The 19,409-nt window shown below is 41.2% G+C and overlaps 1 protein-coding gene across 3 annotated transcripts in view; it reads left to right on the plus strand.

The window, feature by feature from the left end:
* ptpn21 (protein tyrosine phosphatase non-receptor type 21) overlaps window positions 1–19,409 on the plus strand; it is an 86,775-nt gene that overhangs the window by 31,265 nt on the left and 36,101 nt on the right. For all 3 annotated transcript variants that reach the window (XM_041214521.1, XM_041214520.1, XM_041214522.1), the window contains 4 exons: window positions 2,507–2,594; window positions 5,132–5,220; window positions 16,364–16,451; window positions 17,624–17,706. In XM_041214521.1, the coding sequence (XP_041070455.1) occupies window positions 2,507–2,594; window positions 5,132–5,220; window positions 16,364–16,451; window positions 17,624–17,706 (348 nt within the window). The remainder of the gene's footprint in view (window positions 1–2,506; window positions 2,595–5,131; window positions 5,221–16,363; window positions 16,452–17,623; window positions 17,707–19,409) is intronic.

Genomic DNA, 19,409 nt, shown 5'->3' on the forward strand with positions numbered 1-19,409 from the left:
CAAGGGAGAGAGACTGGAAAAGTCAGATGGGCAAAGTTAGCCTAGATGAGGAGTACATTGAATGTTTTCGGGATAGTTTCTTAGAACTGCATGTTCTGGAGCCAACCAGAGAGCAGGTACTAGACCTGGTACTGCACAATGAGCTTGAAGTAATTAATCTCATAGTGAAGGCGCCCCTATGTAGCAGCGACCGTAATATGTTTGAATTTTACGTTCAGTTTGAGGAAGGGAGACTAAGTCTGAGACAAAGTTTTTAAATTTAAATAAGAGCAATTACGAGGGCATGAAAGTTGAGCTGGTGAAAGTGAATTGGCAAATTAGGTTGCGGTCAATAGAGATGCAGTGGCTAATACTTATGGGGATATTTCAGAATGAGCAGAACAAATACATTACAATGAGTAAGTAAAAGTCCAAGAGATGGATACACCATCATGGTTAACCATAAAGGTTAAAGATAGTATCAGACTTGAAGAAAAAGCATATAATTGTGCAAAGATAGGTTGAAGGCCAGAAGATTGGACAGAATATAAGAAACAGCAAAGGATGACAAAAACACTAATTAGGAGGGAAAAATTAGGGTATGAGGGAAAGCTAGCCAGAAATATAATAACATAGTAAGAGTTTTTATAAATTAAAAAAGAAAACGATTAACAAAGTGAGTGTTGGTCCTATAGAAAGTGAGTCTGGAGAATTGATGATGGAAAACAAGGAGATGGCAGATAAATGAATGGGTATTTTGCATCAGTTTTCACTACAGAGGTTAAAAGTAACATCCCAGAAGCAGCTATAAACCAGGAAATGGAAACGGGGAAGGAAGTCAGGCAAATTACAGTCACCAGAGAAGTACTGAGTAAATTGTTGGAGCTGCAGGCTGACAAGAGCCTGGGTTCTGATGGACTTCATCCTAGGGCCTTAAAAGAAGTGGCTAGTGAGATAGTTGATGCATGGGTTTTAATTTTCCAAGATTTGGGGAAGGAGCTATTAGATTGGAAGATAGGAAATGTAACTCGATTATTCAAAAAGTGGGAGACAGAAATTGGGAAATTACAGGCCAGTTAGCTTAATATCTCTTGTAGGGAAAATGTTAGAAGCTATTATTAAAGAAGTTATAGCAGGGCATTTGGATAAGCATAAGGTCATCAGGCAGAGTCAACATGGTTTTGTGAAAGGGAAATCATGTTTAACCAACTTATTGGAGTTCTTTAAGGAAGTAACATGTGCTGTGGATAAATGGGAACCAGTGGATGTACTATACTTAGATGTGGCACTTTCTCAAGTGCCTTCTGGAAATCTAAGGTTATTGCAGAAAATAAAAGCTCATGGTATAGGGGGTAATATATTGGCATGGATAAAAGATTGGCTGGCTAGCAGGAAGCATAAATGGGTCTTTTTCGGGTTGGCAAGATGTAACGAATGGTGTGCCACAGGGATCAGTGCTGGGACCTCTACTGTTTACAATTGTTATAAATGGCTTAGATGAAGGGATGGTTGTCAAATTTGCTGATGACACAAAGATTGGTTGGAAAGTAAGCTGTGAAGAGGACATAAAGAGGCTACAAACATATAGATAGGTTAAGTGAATGGGCAAAGATCTGGCAGATGGAGTATAATATGGGAAAATGTGAAATTGTCCATTTTGTCAGGAAGAATAAAAGATAAGCTGACTATCTAAAAGGTGAGAGATTGCAGAGCTCTGAGGTGCAAAGGGATCTGGGTCTCCTAACGCATAAATCACAAAAGGCTAGTGTGCAAACACAGCAAGTAATTAGGAACGCTAATAGAATGTTATCATTTATTGCAAGGGGAATCTAATACAAAAGAATATAAAAGCGGTTATGCTTCAGTTTTACAGGGCACTAATGAGACTACTTTTGGAATACAGTATTGGTCTCCTTATTTAAGAATGGATGTAAGTGAGTTGGAAGCAGTTCAGAGTAAGGTTACCTGGCTAATACCTGGAATGGATGGGTTGTCTTATGAGGAAAGGTTGGACAGACTAGGCTTGTATCCACTGGAGTTTAGAAGAATAAGAGGCAACTTGATTGAAACATATAAGATCCAGAGATGTCTTGACAGAGGATGTTTCCTCTTGTGGGAGAATCTAGAACTTTAGAATCTAGAACTATAAAACAGCGCTGAGGTAAAATTGTTTCACTGAGGGTCATGAGTCTTTGGAACTCCCTTCCTGATAAGGTAGCGGAAGCAGAGTCTTTAAATATTTTTAAGGCAGAAGTGGATGGATTCTTAGTAAGCAAGGGTGTGATACTTTATCGGCGATAGGTGGGATGCAGATTTCAGGTTACTATCAGATCAGTCATGATCTTGTTAAATGGTGCAGCAGGCTCGAGGGTCTGAATGGCCCACTCCTCCTTGTTAATATGTTCATAGCTTATTCCATTTTAATTGTCATAATATTCTGGGTGTTTGTGAAATTTCATCTTGCTGTATTATGTGCTAAATTGAAGCTTTTTAACATACATAATATTTGTTTTTACTCTATTTTTAGAGGCCTTACTCCCTCTGAGACAGAGTTATTGTTTCTTCAGGAGGTAGTGAAAATGGAAGGGTATGGCCACGAAAACTATACAGCCAAGGTATGAAATAAGAAATGTTGCAAATAAGATTAAGAAACCAAGAAGGATATGAAATATTTTAAACATACTTGTTACAAAGAAGGCTTTGATTTTTAAAAAAATACAGTAACCATACTTTCTAAGAAAACTTGTTCAAAGTGAAAATGGGCTAATTGAACAAGCTTAACTGTAAATATGAATTTACATTCATTTAAGTACTAATAGAATTTGCATTATATAACGATGGTGGGTGATAATTTTTCATTGCTGAAAGTAGGAAAACATTAACGTGAATGGGCAAAATAACGTTGTTTTATAGCATTTAATTTATGGAAAAATCCTACGCAGCAAATGGTTTCCTCTACCGACCACATAGTCACAGCCTATTCTGGCTAATAATTTAATGTTATCATCTGTGATCTAACTGATCTTAGTTGCATTACAAGACATGAAATGAGTGAGTGTATGAGCATATATGCAAAGCAGTGTGTTAGTGAAGTTAAAAACTGTGCTATGCTGAAAGATGTTCTTTGGAATATTCCATTCTATTACAAAGTCAAAAATAACTACCAAAAACATGCATAAATCTATTCCCATTACTGAAGCAGAGCTTTGGTGTATCAGCATATGTATGCAACTGAATTCTGGTTATTTTTTGATGCTTATAATAATAAATACAATTTAATGTGGCCACATCAAGATTGACTCACTTTATGCATTAATGGTAATGGCTGGACTTTTTAAAAACAATTATTAATATGGTCTACTAATTTGAAGTTTTTACATTAAAAAAAATCAAATGTAAATAACTTGGCAAAGTAGGAATTCGGGACTTACAAAAACAATGGGACGGGTTTCCTGGTCTCTGGATTGTTGGACACCCCCTAAGATGCACGTTGGGACCCTTGCGGAAGTCCCGACACACTGACTGCATGTGAAGTGCCCAGGAAGTTTGAACTTCTAATGAGCAATTCGCCTGCTCCCCACCAACTGAGTTAGAGTCGGAGACTTTGAACAGTTCTGATTTACTTCCTGGATAGTTACCAGGAAGTGTTAGACAGAGGACCCTCCCCAACTCCTTCCTTGATCCCCTGACCCCACCTGCCCCCAACTGACCTGACCGGCTGGCTGCCACCACCTGACCCAACCCAACCTGACTTGCCCCACCCCCAATTACCCACCCGCGCCCCTCCTTCCCCGCAACGCCCCCCCCCCCCCCGCCAAACAAACCCCCACATTTGTTGTGAATATAGTGTAGATAAAACTTAAGGATAATTCTTTTGCCTTGATGCTCCCAACGCAGAGTTTCATACGTTTGGTGCACTGTAGGTGAAAATATAATGCCTTTAATTTATTTTTAATTATATCTGCAAATTAAATTTACTGCCTAACATTTGTTTATGTTGCATTATTACCAAGTTTAATTTCATTGTTGCAGTTTACACTTTTCCCCAGTATCTTATTTGTGCCAGTGACTGGATTGTCATTTGCACCAACTGATCCATCACTCTTATGAGCTGAAACCTGCATCTTTAAATGCTGACATGTGAGAATTAGCACATGTTAACAATTCAAGCCAAATTGTGGTAAATTGCAAGCTGGCAAGTGCATGAAATATCTACTACTTTATTCTATTTTCTCAGAAGGCAAAATAAAACACATGGTCCAGGGCAACTGTCTTAAAAGCTACTTGTCCAGATTTATTAATAGATAAAGAAATACATATGCCTAAATGGGATGTTAATACAGTACAGTAGTGAAACTTGCACAACGGATTTCAACTTCAAAAAGTAGAAATGTTTGCCGCTTTCCCAGTAAATTCTTGATAAAATAAACCATGTTGATGATTTAAATGAGATGATTGCTCACAGAAGTTCATATTCTGTATTGCTTGTAAAGGTTTGTTGAATACTGGATGAGATTATGAAATGCTCGCTGGACCAAAAGAACAATCTTTTCTTCACAGCAAATGGCTCTACTCGCAGCTTTCTTTTGTTCTCATAACATTTATCAAAAATCCCACCAATGATTGCTTTTATCTCTGTTTATTATGTGAGACAGTGTTGCAAGTAAATAATTAAATCAGAATTGGTTTGTAGCTGTAGCTGAATTCCTCATTTCATTGCTTAAACTGTGTGATTGAGAAAAACTGACTGCATTGTGACATAGTAACCTGGCTAGAAGTAGTACAAGTCTGCAGTGTATAAGGTCATAACAGTTTGATTGGGAGAAGAAATTGTGAACAAAACTGTCAGTGAGACAGGGAATGAGCTTCCAAAGGGAGAAGAATAAAGATTTTGAGACAGAGCAAGTAAACAAAGGAAAAAAAAATCTACTTTTAAGCACAACACCACTTACCAACTGGAACAAAGGCCAGAGAACAATTTGTATACATTTGTGAAGATTGCTATTTCTTATTTTTCCTTTTCCCATGCGGCTATGATGCTATAACATTGCACTAATTCCTGATTAGATATATTTCAAGCATAATGTGATCTGTAAAATCTCTATTGTCTATAAGCCACTGCATACTTCTGATCTTTTTTTAATGCCTACAGGATAGCCAAGGAAATGATCTACTTATAGGCGCATGTTTGGAAGGCATCTTTGTGAAGCACAAAAATGGCAGACCTCCCTCTGTTTTCAAGTAAGGGTATTAATAATTCATTCAAGGATTTAATGATTTAGTTCTAACAAAAAAAAATGAGATAAACATCTGATTAAAATAGAACCCCCTTATGTGATTTTTCTTAATTGGATTAATGTTAGAAATACAAATATTTTAAATTTAGTGTCCAATCTGCCAATTAAAAATGAGTTATTGTGTTTTTATTCTTAGCAGAGGGCTTCTATTATCACCTGAGTTGCTATTTTAGAGCACATGTGGATTGAGGTTCTGCAATGTGCTAAAGCCTGCTGGTTTGGTAGGATTGTGTACACACATTTGATCAAAATTACTTGAAGTTTCCAGTCATTAATTTATAGCCGCTCCCTTTTTGGCACCTGCAGCACATTGTCTCCTGGTGCTTCATGAAAATCCACTTTGAGAGTTGTCCTCAATGCCTTGGAAATACTAGCTACCTTGCGGATTAGTTATCAAGGAAGATCCGTGACCAGTCCTGATTGTAATTTGAAAGCAACTGAATACAAATGTCCTAAGATAAAATGGAGATTTTTTTTTGTGCAGCAATGTAAGTTTTTAAATAGTTGAGAAGTTGAGAACTAGTGCAAAAGTGCTAATAGTACTTGATTTTAGTGGGTCAGTTCAAAGCTTCAACTGTACATTTAGTTTAGTATAGACAGTGAACTCAATGGGAGTAGAAAATGATAAATTGGTGAAATTTCAAAGGATGCGATTAGAAGGAAGTAGCAGAAAATTCTTGAAAAGATATAGAGGATCTCAACTCATGGCTAGTATTCTTCTGAAGGAAGAGAGGCTAAGACGTGACAGGGGAAAATGAAAGAAAAGGAGATATGAAGTCTGCAGGTAAATGTAGTTGCATTCCCACCACATGGACCCCTGTTTGACTGCTGAAGTGGAGCTGCATGAGGTGACTAAAGCAGTCACAACGATGTCTTTAGATGTTATTTATATGGACTTAACAGAACATCTTCCATAAAGTTCCTCTGAAGAGATTTAGCTAAAGTTTAAGTTTATGCAATTGAGGATAAATTAATGACTTGGTCAGGAAATTGACTGAATGACAGGAGAATTGTGTAGAGATGGTGGACCTGCACTCTAATTGGCAGGATGTGACTACTGGTGTCCCACATGGATCTATGTTGGGGCCTCAACTGTTCACTATTTACTAACTGAAGCAGTCCATGCCTAAGTGCAGCAAGACCTGGACAATATCCAGGCCTGGACTGACAAGTGACAAGTAACATTCGCACCACACAAGTGCCAGGCAATGACCATCTCCATTAAGAGAGAATATAACCATCGCCCCTTGATGTTTGATGGCATTACCATTGCTGAATCTGCCCACTATCAACATCCTGGTGGTTACCATTGAGCAGAAACTGAACTGGACTAGTCATATAAATATTGTGGCTAAAAGAGCAGGTCAGAGGCTAGAAATCCTGTGATGAGTAACTCACCACCTGACTCCCTAAAGCCTGTCCACCATCTACGAGGTGTGGGAGTGTGATGGAATACTCTGCACTTGTCTGGGTGAGTGCATCTCCCACAACACTCAAGAAGCTTGACACCATCCAGGACAAAGCAGCCCACTTGATTGGCACCACATCCACAAACATTCACTCCCTCCACCACTGATGCACAGTGGCAGCAGTGTGTGCCATCTACAGGATGCACTGCAGGAATTGACCAAGGCTCTTCAGGCAGCACCTTCCAAACTCACAACCACTACATTCTAGAAGGACAAGGGCAGCAGATAGATGGAAACACCATCGCCTGGAAGTTCCTCTCCAAGTCGCTCACCATCCTGACTTCAAAATATATCGCTGTCCCTCCAGTGTTGCTGGGTCAAAATCCTGGAATTTCCTTCCTAATAGCACTGTGGGTGTACCTACACCACATGAACTGCAGCGGTTCAAGAAGGCAGCTCACCATCACCTTCTGAAGGGCAACTAGGGATGGGTGATAAAAGTTTGGAACTATCTTAGTGTCAGGCATGGCTCAGTTGGTAGCACTCTTGCCTTTGAGTGACAAGGTTCTGGGTTCATGTACCTCTCCAGAAAAATCAAGGCTGACACTCCAGTGCGGTACTGAGAGTGCACTGCAATGTTGGAGGTTGGTTGAGATGTTAAACCGGGGTCCTATCTGGCTGCTCAGGTGGATGTATAAGTTCGCATGGAACATTTAGAAGAAGTCAGAAGAGTTATCTCCAGTGTCCTGCCCAATATTTATGCCTCAATCAACATCACAAAAAAAATGTTTTCTGGTCATTATCACATTGCTGTAATTGCTGTGTGCATACACTTCAAAAGTACTTCATTGGCTGTAAAGCATTTGAAGATTTATACAAATCTAAGTCTTCCTTTCTCTTTGCCTGCAAACAGCAGTTAATGCTGGGTCAATTAATTTCATTTGAGGTTAATTTCAATTATCTAGGTATTAAGAGATATGGAACAAAAGCAAGTATATTAAGTTGGGCCACAGATCAGCCATGATTTCATTTTGTTTGTTCCTGGAATGTAAGTGTTGCTCGCAAGGTCAGCATTTGTTATCCATCCCTAATTACCTTTGAGAAGGGGGTGGTGAGCTGCTGCTCTTAACCGCTGTAGTGCCTCTGGTGTAAGTACACCTGTAGTGCTGTTTGTAAGGGAGTTCCAGGTTTGTGAACCTGTGACAGTGAGGAAAGTTCAGGAGCTAAATGTCTTATTCCTGTGCCTATGCAAGTCTTAGTGGGAAGGGTGGTATTCTTATTAATTGCAATATAATTATTTCTTCACAGAAAGTAGGCATTGTTTGCCAGGCCAGCATTTATTCTGATTTCTAATTGCCCTTGAGAAGGTGGTGATGAGATACCTTCCTGAACTGCTGAAGTCCATGTGTCATAATTACACCCACAGTACTGTTAGGAAGGAAGGTCCAGGCTTTGACCCAGTGACATTGAAGGAACAGCGATTATAGTTCCAGGTCAGGGTGGTGTGTGGCTTGGAGGGGAACTTGCAGGTGGTGGTGTTCCCATGCATCTGCTGCCCTTGTCGTTCTAGGTGGTAGAGGTTGCAGGTTTGGAAGATGCTGTCGAAAGAGCCTTTGGGAGTTGTTGCAATGCATCTTGTAGATGGTACACACTGCTGCCATTGTGTATTGGTGATGGAAAGAGTGGCTATTGAAGGTGGTGGTTGGAGTGCCAGTCCAGTGGGCTGTTTTGCTTTGGATGGTACTGAGCTTCTTGAATTTTGTTAGAGCTGCGCTCATCCAGGCAAGTGGAGAGCATTCCATCACATCTATAATACCTCTGCATTGTAGCATACCTAGAGTGAGGTGGAGGTAGGTTTAAGGCAGCAGCTGATCAGTAATGTTACTGATTATATCAGCCCTGTGATGCATGTTAGCAATACGTATCCTTACAGAACATGACACAGCTCTACATCTAGCTATTTATTGCCCAGCCCTAATTGCCCTCAAAGGTGCTGGTGAACCATTTGAACCGCTGCAGTCCATGTGGTGTAGGTACCCCCTCAGTATTGTTAGGGAGGGATTTCTGGGATTTTGACTCAGGAATGGTGAAATATTTTCAAATCAGGGCAAGGAGAAACTTGTAGAGGAACTTGAAGTTTGTGGTATTCCCATGTCCCTACTGCCTTTGCCCTTCTGGATGGTGGAGGTTGTGGGGTGGGAGCTGCAGTTGAAGAAGCCGTAGTGAGTTTCTGCAGTGCATCTTGTAGCTGGTGGTTGCTACAGTTAAGGTGCATGGATAGTGGAAGGAGTGAATGTTTTAAGTGGTGACTGGGGTCTGGGTTAAATGGGCTGCTTTTTCCGAGATGATGATAAGGATGTGACTGCAATGGAGAGAGCTCAGAAGAGGTTTATGAGAATGGTTCCAGGGATAAAACGCTTCAGTTATGAGGAAAGTTTGGAGCAGTTGGGACTGTTTTGCTTGGAGAGGAGAAGGCTGAGAGGAGACTTGATAGAAGTTTTCAAAATCATGAGGGCAGAGTAGATAGGGAGAAACTGTTCCTGCTTGTAAATAGATCGAGAACCAGAGGGCACAGTTTTAAACTGTTTTGCAAAAGAAGCAAATGCAAGGTGAAAAATAACTTTTTCACACAGCGAGTAGTTAGGGTTTGGAATGCACTGTCTGGAAGTGTGGTGGAGGCAGGTTTGATTGAGGCATTTGAGGGAATTGGAAGATTATTTAAATAGGAACAATGTGCAGGGTTACAGGGGAAAAGGCAGGAGACGAGCACTAAGATAAAATGCTCAGAGCCGGTGCAGACACGGTGGGCCGAATGACCACCACCTACACCATAACAATTCTGTGATTCTGTCGAGCATCTTGCGTGTTTTAGAGCTCCACTCATCCAAGCAATTGGAGACTGTTTTATCACAGCCCTGACTTGTGTCTTGTGGATGGTGGACGGGCTTTGGGAGATTGGGGTGAGTCACTTGTTGCAGAATACCCAGCCTCTGGCCTGCCCTTGTAGACACAGTATGTATGCAGCTGATCCGTTTTAAGTTTCTGATTGATAGTGACCCTAGGATGTTGATGGTGGGGGATTCAGTGACGGTAATGTTGTTGAATGTCAGGGGAGGTGGTTAGACACTCGCTTATTGGAGATGTTCATTGCTGGTTATTTGTGAGCAAGTGCTGCTTGTTAGCAGTGTTGATGGCGCATTTCATCACTTTGCTGATGGTTGAGAGTTGATTGGGGTAGTAATTAGTGACTAGATTGGATTTGTGGACAAAACATACCTGAGCAATTTTGCGCACTTGGATATATGCTAATTTTGTAGCTGCATTAGAACAGCTTGGCTAGGGACATGGCTTTATTTGGAACACAGATCTCAGCTAGAATGTTGTCAGGCCCCATAGCCTTCACTTGCATCCAGTTGCTCATCCATTTCTTGGGACCATGTGGTGTGATTCGAATTGGCTGAAGATTGGCATCTGTTATGGAGGGGACCTCGGGAAGGCTGCAGTGAATTATTCTGTCAATACTTTTGGCTGAAAATGGTCGCAAATGCTTCAGAGTGCTCTTTTCTACTGGCATGCTAGGCTTTGGCTTCATTAAGCATAGTGATGTTCGTGGAGCCTCCTCGTCTCGTTAGTTGTTAAAATATCTACCACCATTCATAAATGCATACAATAGGACTGCAGAGCTTAGATCTGATCTGGTGATTGTGGGTTTGCTTAACTCACTCTAGCATGCAGCTTCTGCTGTTTAGCATGTAGACTTGTTTTGTAGCTTCACAAGGTTGGTATCTCATTTTTAGGTATGCGTGGTGGTGCTCTTAGTTTGAAGCAAGGTTGGTCTCCTAGCTTGATGGTAATAGTAGGGTGAGGAAAATGCTGGGCATTGAGCTTACAGGTTGTGGTGGGATACATTTCTGCTGATGGCTCATGTTGTGGATGCCCAGTTTTGAGCCACTAGATCTCCCATTTAGCAAGGCGGTATAACAATAGGACTTTGTCTCTACAAGCACTGTGTGGTGATCGCTCCTACCAGTATTGTCATGGATAGATGCATCTGCACAAAGCAACACAAAAGACAGGATGATGCAAAGAGGCTTCAAAGGGATTTAGACAGGCTAAGTGAGTGGACAAAAACATGGCAGATGGAATATACTGTGGAAAAATATGAAGTTATCCACTTTGGTAGGAAGAACAGAAATGTAGGGTATTTTTAAATGGTGAGAGATTTAGAAGTATTGATGCCCAGAGGGACCTAAGTGTCCTTGTTCATAAGTCACTGAAAACTAACATGCCAGTGCAACAAACACTTAGGAAGGTTAATAGCATGTTGGCTTTTATTGCGGGAGGATTTGGGTACAGGAGTAAAGAAGTATCGAGCCTTTGTGAGACCCACCTGGAGTATTATTTTGCAGATTGCAGATTTTGGAGTGCTAATTTGGTCTCCTTCCCTAAAGAAGGATATACTTGCCATAGAGGAAGTGCAACGGAAGGTTCACCAGACTGAATCCTGGGGTGATGGGGTTGTTCTTTAAGGAGAGATTGAGGAGAGTGGGCCTATATTCTCTAGAGTTTAGAAGAATGAGAGGTGATCTGATTGAAGCATACAAAATTCTTATAGGGCTTGACAGGGTAGATGCAGGAAGGATGTTTTCCCTGACTGGGACACTCTAGTACCTGGGGACGCTGTCTCAGAATCAAAGGTAGGCCTTTTAGGACTGAGATGAGGAGAAATTTCTTCACTCAAGAAGATGGTGAATCTTCGGAATTCTTTATCCCAGAGGGCTGATGAGGTTGTCATTGAGTAGATTCAAGGCAGAGATCGAGAGATTTCTAGATAGTAAAGATATCAAGGGATATGGGGATAGTGTGGGAAAATAGCATTGAGGTAGAAGATCAACCATGATCTAGTTGAATGGTGGAACAGGCTTGAGGAGCCAAATGGCCTACTCCTGCTCCTATGTTTCTAAATACAACCTGGCAAATTACCACATCATCAGTCTACTCTTGATCATCAGCAAAGTGATGGAAGAGGTCGTCAACAGTTCTATCAAGCAGCACTTACTCAGTGGTAACCTGCTCATTGACACTGAGTTTGGCTCCACCAGGGCCACTCAGCTCCTGACTTCATTACATAGGAACACCCCCACCATTCTCCATCGCGCCCCACCCAGCCAGGGAAAGCATCCTTCCTGCAAGCCTTGGTCCAAACATGGACAAAAAAGCTGATTCCAGAGTTGAAGTGTGAGTGTCAAATACAGCCTTGATGTCAAGGGCAGCCAGAGTGTGGCATCAAGCAGCCCTAGCTAAACTGAAGTCAATGGAAATCAGGGGAAAACTCCCCACTAGTTTGAGTCATAGTGAGTACAAAGGAACATGGTTCTAACCATCTCCCCTTGACATTCGATAGCATATCATCGCTGAATTCCCTACTATCAACATCCTGGGATTACCATTGATTAGAAACTGAACTGGACCAGTCATGTAAATACTGTGGCTACAAGAGCAGGTCAGAGGCTGGGAATTCTGTGGCAAGTAACCCATCTCCTGACTCTCTAAAGCCTGTCAACCATTTACAAGACACATGTTAGGAGTGCGATGGAATATTCGGCACTTGCTTGGGTGAGTGCAGTTCCAACAACACTCAAGAAGCTTGACACCATCCAGGACAAAGCAGCCACTTGATTGGCACACCATCCACTACCTTAAACATTTACTCCCTTCACCAATGATGCATAGTGTTAGCAGTATGTACAATCTACAGGATGCAGCAACTCACCAAAGTTCCTTTGACAGCATCTTCCAAACCCACAACCTCTATTACTTAGGAGGATGAGAGCAGCAGATGCATGGGAACATCACTTGCAGGTTCCCCTCCAAGCCACACATCCTGACTTGGAACTATGATGCTGTTTCTTCACTGTTGCTAGTTAAAATCCTGGAACAACCACCTAACAACACTGTAGGTGTCCCTACACCACATGGACTGCAGCAGTTCAAGAAGATGGCTCAACAAGGGCAGTTAGGAATGGGCAATAAATACTGGCCCACATCCTATGAATGAATAAGAACAAAGAAGAAAAGTACAGCACAGGAACAGGCCCTTTGGCCCTCCAAGCCTGCGCCAATCATATTGCCCGTCAACCTAAAACAATTTGCACTTCCGGGGTCCGTATCCCTCTATTCCCATCCTCCTCATGTATTTGTCAAGCTGCCTCTTAAACACCACTATCGTATCTGCTTCCACTACCTCCTCTGGCAGCGAATTCCAGACACTCACTACTCTCTGCGTAAAAAAACTTGCCCCACACATCTCTATAGTTTTCTCCTCTCACCTTAAATCTATGTCCCCTAGTAATTGACTCTTCCACCCTGGGAAAAAGCTTCTATCTACTCTGTCCATGCCACTCATAATTTTGTGAACTTCTATCAAGTCTCCCCTCAATCTCTGTCGCTCTAGTGAGAACAATCCGAGTTTCTCCAACTTCTCCTCATAGCTAATAACCTCCAGACCAGGCAGTATTCTGATAAACCTCCTCTGCACCCTCTCCAATGCCTCCATATCCTTCTGGTAATGTGGCAACCAGAATTGAACGCAGTATTCCAAGTGTGGCCTAACCAAGGTTCTATACAGCTGCAGCATGACTTTCCAGCTTTTATACTCAATACCCCTGCCGATGAAGGCAAGCATGCCATATGCCTTCCTGACTACTTAATCCACCTGCGTTGCAACTTTCAGTGACCTGTGGACCTGTACACCCAGATCCCTCTGCCCATTGATGCACTTAAGGGTTCTGCCATTTACTGTATAATTCCTACCTGTATTAGACCTTCCAAAATGCATTACCTCGCATTTGTCCGGATTAAACTCCATCTGCCATTTCCCTGCCCAAGTCTCCAACTGATCTATATCCTGTTGTATCCTTTGACAATGCTCTTCACTTTCTGCAACTCCTCCAACCTTAGTGCCGTCTGCAAACTTACTAATTAGCCCAGTTACATTTTCCTCTAAATCATTTACATATACTACAAACAACAAAGGTCCCAGCACTGATCCCTGCAGAACACCACTAGTCACAGCTCTCCATTCAGAAAAGCACCCTTCCACTGCTGCCCTCTGTCTTCTATGACCAAGCCAATTCCGTATCCATCTTGCCAGCTCACCTCTGAACCCATGCAACTTTACCTCCTATACCAGTCTGCCATGAGGGACCTTGTCAAAGGCCTTACTGAAATCCATGTAGATAACATCCACTGCCCTTCCATCGTCAGTCATCTTTGTCACTTCCTCAAAAAACTTGATCAAGTTAGTGAGACACGACCTCCCCTTCGCAAAACCATGCTGCCTCTCACTAATACGCCCATTTGCTTCCAAATGGTAGTAAATCCTGTCACGAAGAATCTTCTCCAATAATTTCCCTACCACTGACGTAAGGCTCACCGGCCTGTAATTTCCTGGATTATCCCTGCTACCCTTCTTAAACAATGGAACAACATTGGCCAATCTCCAGTCCTTTGGGACCTCACCCATAGCCAGTGAAGATGCAAAGATTTCTGTCAAGGCCCCAGCAATCTCCTCTCTTGCCTCCCTCGGTACTCTGGGATAGATCCCATCTGGCCCTGGGGACTTATCCACCTTAATGTTTTTCAAGATGCCTAACACCTCTTTTTTTGATTTCCACATGATCCAGGCTATCTACACACTAGACAAATCGACCACTAAGTCCTTCTCTTTGGTGAATAACGATGAGAAGTACTCATTTAATATCTCTCCTGTTTCTTCTGACTCCACACACAGATTCCCACCTCTGTCCCTGAGTGGGCCTACTCTTTCCCTGGCCACCCTCTTGCTTTTTACATATGTATAAAAGGCCTTGGGATTTTCTTTAATCCTGGTTGCCAATGACTTTTCATGACCCCTTTTAGCCCTCCTGACTCCTTGCTTAAGCTTCTTCCTACGTTCTTTATATTCTCCATGGGCTTCATCTGTTCCTAGCCTTCTAGCCCTTACGAATGCTTCCCTTTTCTTTTTGACTAATCTCACAACATCCTTCACTATCCAAGGTTCCTGAAACTTGCCATACTTATCCTTCATCCTAGCAGGAACATGCTGGTCCTGAATTCTTATCAATTGATGTTTGAAAGCCCCCCACATGTCAGTTGTTGATTTGCCCTCAAACATCCGCCTCCAGTCTAGATTTCTTAGTTCCTGCCTAATATTGTTCCCCCAATTAAGCACCTTAGCCCGAGGACTCCCGTTATCCTTATCCACCAGTACCTTGAAACTTACTGAATTATGGTCACAATTAATTAAAGAAAAACATTGGTGAGGATGAAGTCAAGTTGGTTTTTCCCTCATGATTCTCTCACCACCTGCCGCTGGCCCAGTGTTGCATCTATGCTATTTAGGACTCGGTCAGAAGAGATTCTACTGAGCCAGCCTTGGTGATGGACATAACTGATCTCTATCTTAACTGTTTCCACCCGTCTTTGCTCCATATCCTTTTATTTGCTTATCTGGTAAAAATTTATCTATTTCAAATTAATTAAAGTAGCATTTACTGTTTTTTTGGGGGGGAATGAGTTCCACAGTTTTGCCGCCCTTTGCATGAGGTATGTTTGCTAACTTTTCTCTGCTTAATGACATGGCTCTGATTTTAAAGTTGTATCTCCTTGTCCTAGACTCCTGCACCAGGAAAAACATTTCTCTCTCTATCCACCTGATCAATTCCTTTCAAAATCCTAAAACCTCAATCAAATCAACCCTTAACTTATTGATCTGAGTCTTAAAAATATTAATTGACTGAGGAACCACAGCATTTTGGGAATTTTTCAGATTTCCGCTACCTTTTTCACACCCAAGTGGCCAATTTCTAATTTAATGCTCTGTTGCCCTGGAATTCCACCATGGGAAATAGTTTCTCTGTATCTACTCTATTGAATCTCTCTATCATTTTAAACACCTTGGTTTTATCACCCTTCTGTTTAAACTGGAGGGATTACCAGCCAAGTTCACTTCATCTATCCTCATAATTTAACTATTTGAGCCGCAGCATCATTCTAGTGACTCTGCACTGTACTTCCCTCCAAGACCAATGTATCTTTCTTGAGGTTGTGTTCAAAACTGGTGCTCCAGATGGGGGTCTGACCAAGGCTTTGTACAATTGAAGCACCACTTCCTTTTTTTTGAATGCCAACACACATTAGCCTATTTGATTACTTTGTTCAATTTTGAAATTCACTTTTGTTTAGTTTGGTATCTTGAATTAAGAGATTCTGCTTTTTACTGAACTGGCAGAGTTCATCATTCTGTCAGCTGAGTATTGTTCTGCAATTTTAGTTCCTTGCAAAGTCATGAGGAGAAATTGCAAGAAATGGTTACTTCTAGTAAATGAAAGTTTTTAAAAAAAACTTTGGACTAAAAAATGTTGAATATTTTGCACTGAAGTACTTTTTTCCCACCTATCCACAGTAACGTTTCACAGTGGATGGAATTATTCAGTCACATGGTGATACTAAATTAATGCTGTGAGACATGATCAGATTCACATCTGCTACATAAGCAAAATACCTTTCCATGCCAAAAAACACTCGATATCGTTGCTAATTTAGCTAAAATCGATTTTAAATCTTTTTAGTTGACGTAGAAATGCCTATATAAAGAAATTATCTTTCCCTTTTTAGATGGAATGATATATCCAATCTGTCTCACAACAAATCCTTCTTTGCATTAGAACTGGCAAACAAAGAGGAGACCATCCAGTTCCAGACAGTGAGTGCTCTGAAACTCTTACCTTCAGTTGATACGTGCGCAAGTTTGATATTATATAATGGAACAAAACAAATTCAAAAATACACTGATCTCAGAAGACAACGCATCAACTTGTACTGTTGTCTGAAGATAGTAACTCATACTGCATTGTGGTCTCAGGATTGTTTATTTCCTTTCTACTAACCTGGCTTAAGGGAACAGAGCATTTAATGTATATCCTTCAACCTTAATTTAATGCTTCCCTAGCTATGTGATCTCACTTGGCATTAACTATTAATCATTTATGTAGAAGCCAGTTTAGGAGTATAGGGTCTGAGTAAATAACATCCATGCACTATGAAACTATATTCAGAGCATAAATCCCCAAAAGTTGGAAAAGTGCAATTTTATTAATTATATTTCAGTTACAGTTTTATTAATCAGGTAAACACATCTTATTTCATTGTTTGGACCACCATAAAAGAACAACGTCGGTGTGTAACACGTCCTAAATGGTGAGTCCCTAATCTTGATTGGCAGTCAGGAAATTTGCAAAATGAGAAAAATTAGTTTCTGGGGGTTTAGCAGGCAGTCATGCAAAATGGTGTTTGATGTTTGTAAGAAAGTTGAAATAGATCAACTTAGAGTATATTTTGGCCAGTGAATCGTACAGTGCATGACAGAGACATAGTTAAAGAAATGGAAAAGGAAAAGAATATATAAGGGGGAGGAATGGGACAGGGCAGTAACTGAAATTTTGAAGACTGAGATGGATACATTTTTGTTGAGTTAGAGAATCAACTGATATGGAAAAAGTGGGTAAATGGAGCAGAGGTATAAATCAACCATGATGGAATTAAATGGCAGAAAGAGCACTGCGCTGTAAAAAATTGCTGACTGGTAATGCATAGAAATGTTACTGGCTGGTCCCATTTCTAGTGAAATACATACACAGGTTATTCTAGTAAGCAATTTATACATTGTTCAAGTCATCTGCTTCTTCCTTTGCCTCTATTTTTCAAAACTAAAATATTTGCCAGTCTTTTACTTCTCAGTTCTGACAGATGATTACACCTGAAGGGTTAAACCTATCTTTTTGCTGTGTACTTCACAATTTTCTGTGGTAACTTTTTATGATTATAAGTAAGAGACTGTAGAAGCTATTGATACTGGTTTTAATTTTATTTCTGCAGGAAGATATGGAAACATCCAAATATGTATGGCGAATGTGCGTTGCACGACGCAAGTTTTATAGCCTGAATAAAAACTCTAACTTGTAAGTATAACTCATTTATTCATTCGTGGGATGAGGGCATTGCAGGCTAGGGCAGCATTTATTGCCCATTACTAATTGCTCTTGGAGATGGTGGTAGGACGCCTCCTTGAATCGCTGCAGTCCATGTGCTGGTATACCAACAGTGCTGTTAGGGAAAGTGTTCCACGATTTTGACGCAGCAACACACTGCTGGAGGGAGTGAATGTTTGTGGATGGGTGCCAATCAATTAGGCTGCTTTGTCCTGGATGTTGTCAAGCTTCTCGAGTGTTGTTAGAGGTGCACTCGTCCAGGCAAATAGAGAGTACTCCATCTCACTCCTGACTTGTGCCTTGTAGATGGTGGACAAGCTTTGGGGATTCAGGAGGTGAGTTACTGACCACAGGATTCCTAGCCTCTGAATTGCTCTTGCAGCCACAATATTTATATGGCTAGTCCAGTTCAGTTTCTGCTCAATGGTAACCCCCAGGATGTTGATACTGAGGGATTCAGCAATGGTAATGCCATTGAATGTCAAGGGGAGATGGCTAGATTCTCTCTTGTTGGAAATGGTCATTGCATGGCACTTGTGTGGCATGAATGTTACTTGCCACTTGTCAGTCCAAGCCTGGATATTGTCCAGGTCTTGCTGCATTTGGACATGGACTGCTTCAGTATCTGAGGAGTTGCAAATGGTGCTGAACATTGTGCAATCATCAGCGAACATCCTCATTACTGACCTTTATGATAGAAGAAAGGTCATTGATGAAGCAGCTGAAGATGGATGGGCCTAGGACACTACCCAGAGGAACTGCTTCAGTGATGTCCTGGAATTGAGATGATTGACCTCCAACAACTTTAACCATCTTCCTTTATGCTAGGTATGACTCCAACCAGAGGAGAGTTTTCCCCCCTGATTCCCATTGACTCCAGTTTTGTTAGGGCTCCCTGATGCCACACTCGGTCACTCTCACCTCACCTCTGGACTTCAGCTCTTTTGTCCATGTTTGAACCAAAGCTGTAATGAAGTCAGGAGCTGAGTGATCCTAGCAGAACCCAAACTGAGCGTCAATGAGCAGATTATTTCTTAGCAAGTAGGCCTTCATAGGATTGTTTATGACCCCGTCCATTATTTTACTGATGGTCAAGAGTAAACTGATGGGTCAGCAATTGGCTGGGTTGGATTTGTCCTGTTGTTTTGTGTGCAGAACATACCTGGGAAATTTTTCAAATTGCTGAGTAGGTGCCAGTGTTGTAGCTGTACTGGAACAGCTTGGCTAGGGGTGTGGCAAGTTCTGGAGCACAAGTCTATTAAATCAGTAGTGCAGGCACAATTTTCTGAAACAGATGACGAAGATGGAAGTAAAATAGTTGTCTGAACTTTAATTTGGAAACATTTTTGCATCTTTTTGTCAAGCATCAGTGGGGACAGTGATAATTGTATCATAAGGTTTAGGTTGATTATAGAAAAGGACAAAGAACAACAATCCAGAATAAGAATAATTAACTGGGGTAAGGTCAACTTCAGTGGACTGAAAACAGATCTAACCCAGATCAATTGGAATCAAAGGTTGACAGGCAAAACAATATCTGAACACTGGGCTCCCTTTAGAGAAGAGAGTGAGTTTGGGAGCAGACAAGGTATATTCCTAAGAAGTGGAAAGGTAGGGCAAACAAATCGACAGCTCCCTAGATAATGAAAGAGATAGAGATGAAGAAGAAAAAG

This window comes from Carcharodon carcharias, chromosome 20, assembly GCF_017639515.1.
Source record: "Carcharodon carcharias isolate sCarCar2 chromosome 20, sCarCar2.pri, whole genome shotgun sequence".
NCBI classification, from domain to species: Eukaryota; Metazoa; Chordata; class Chondrichthyes; order Lamniformes; family Lamnidae; genus Carcharodon; species Carcharodon carcharias.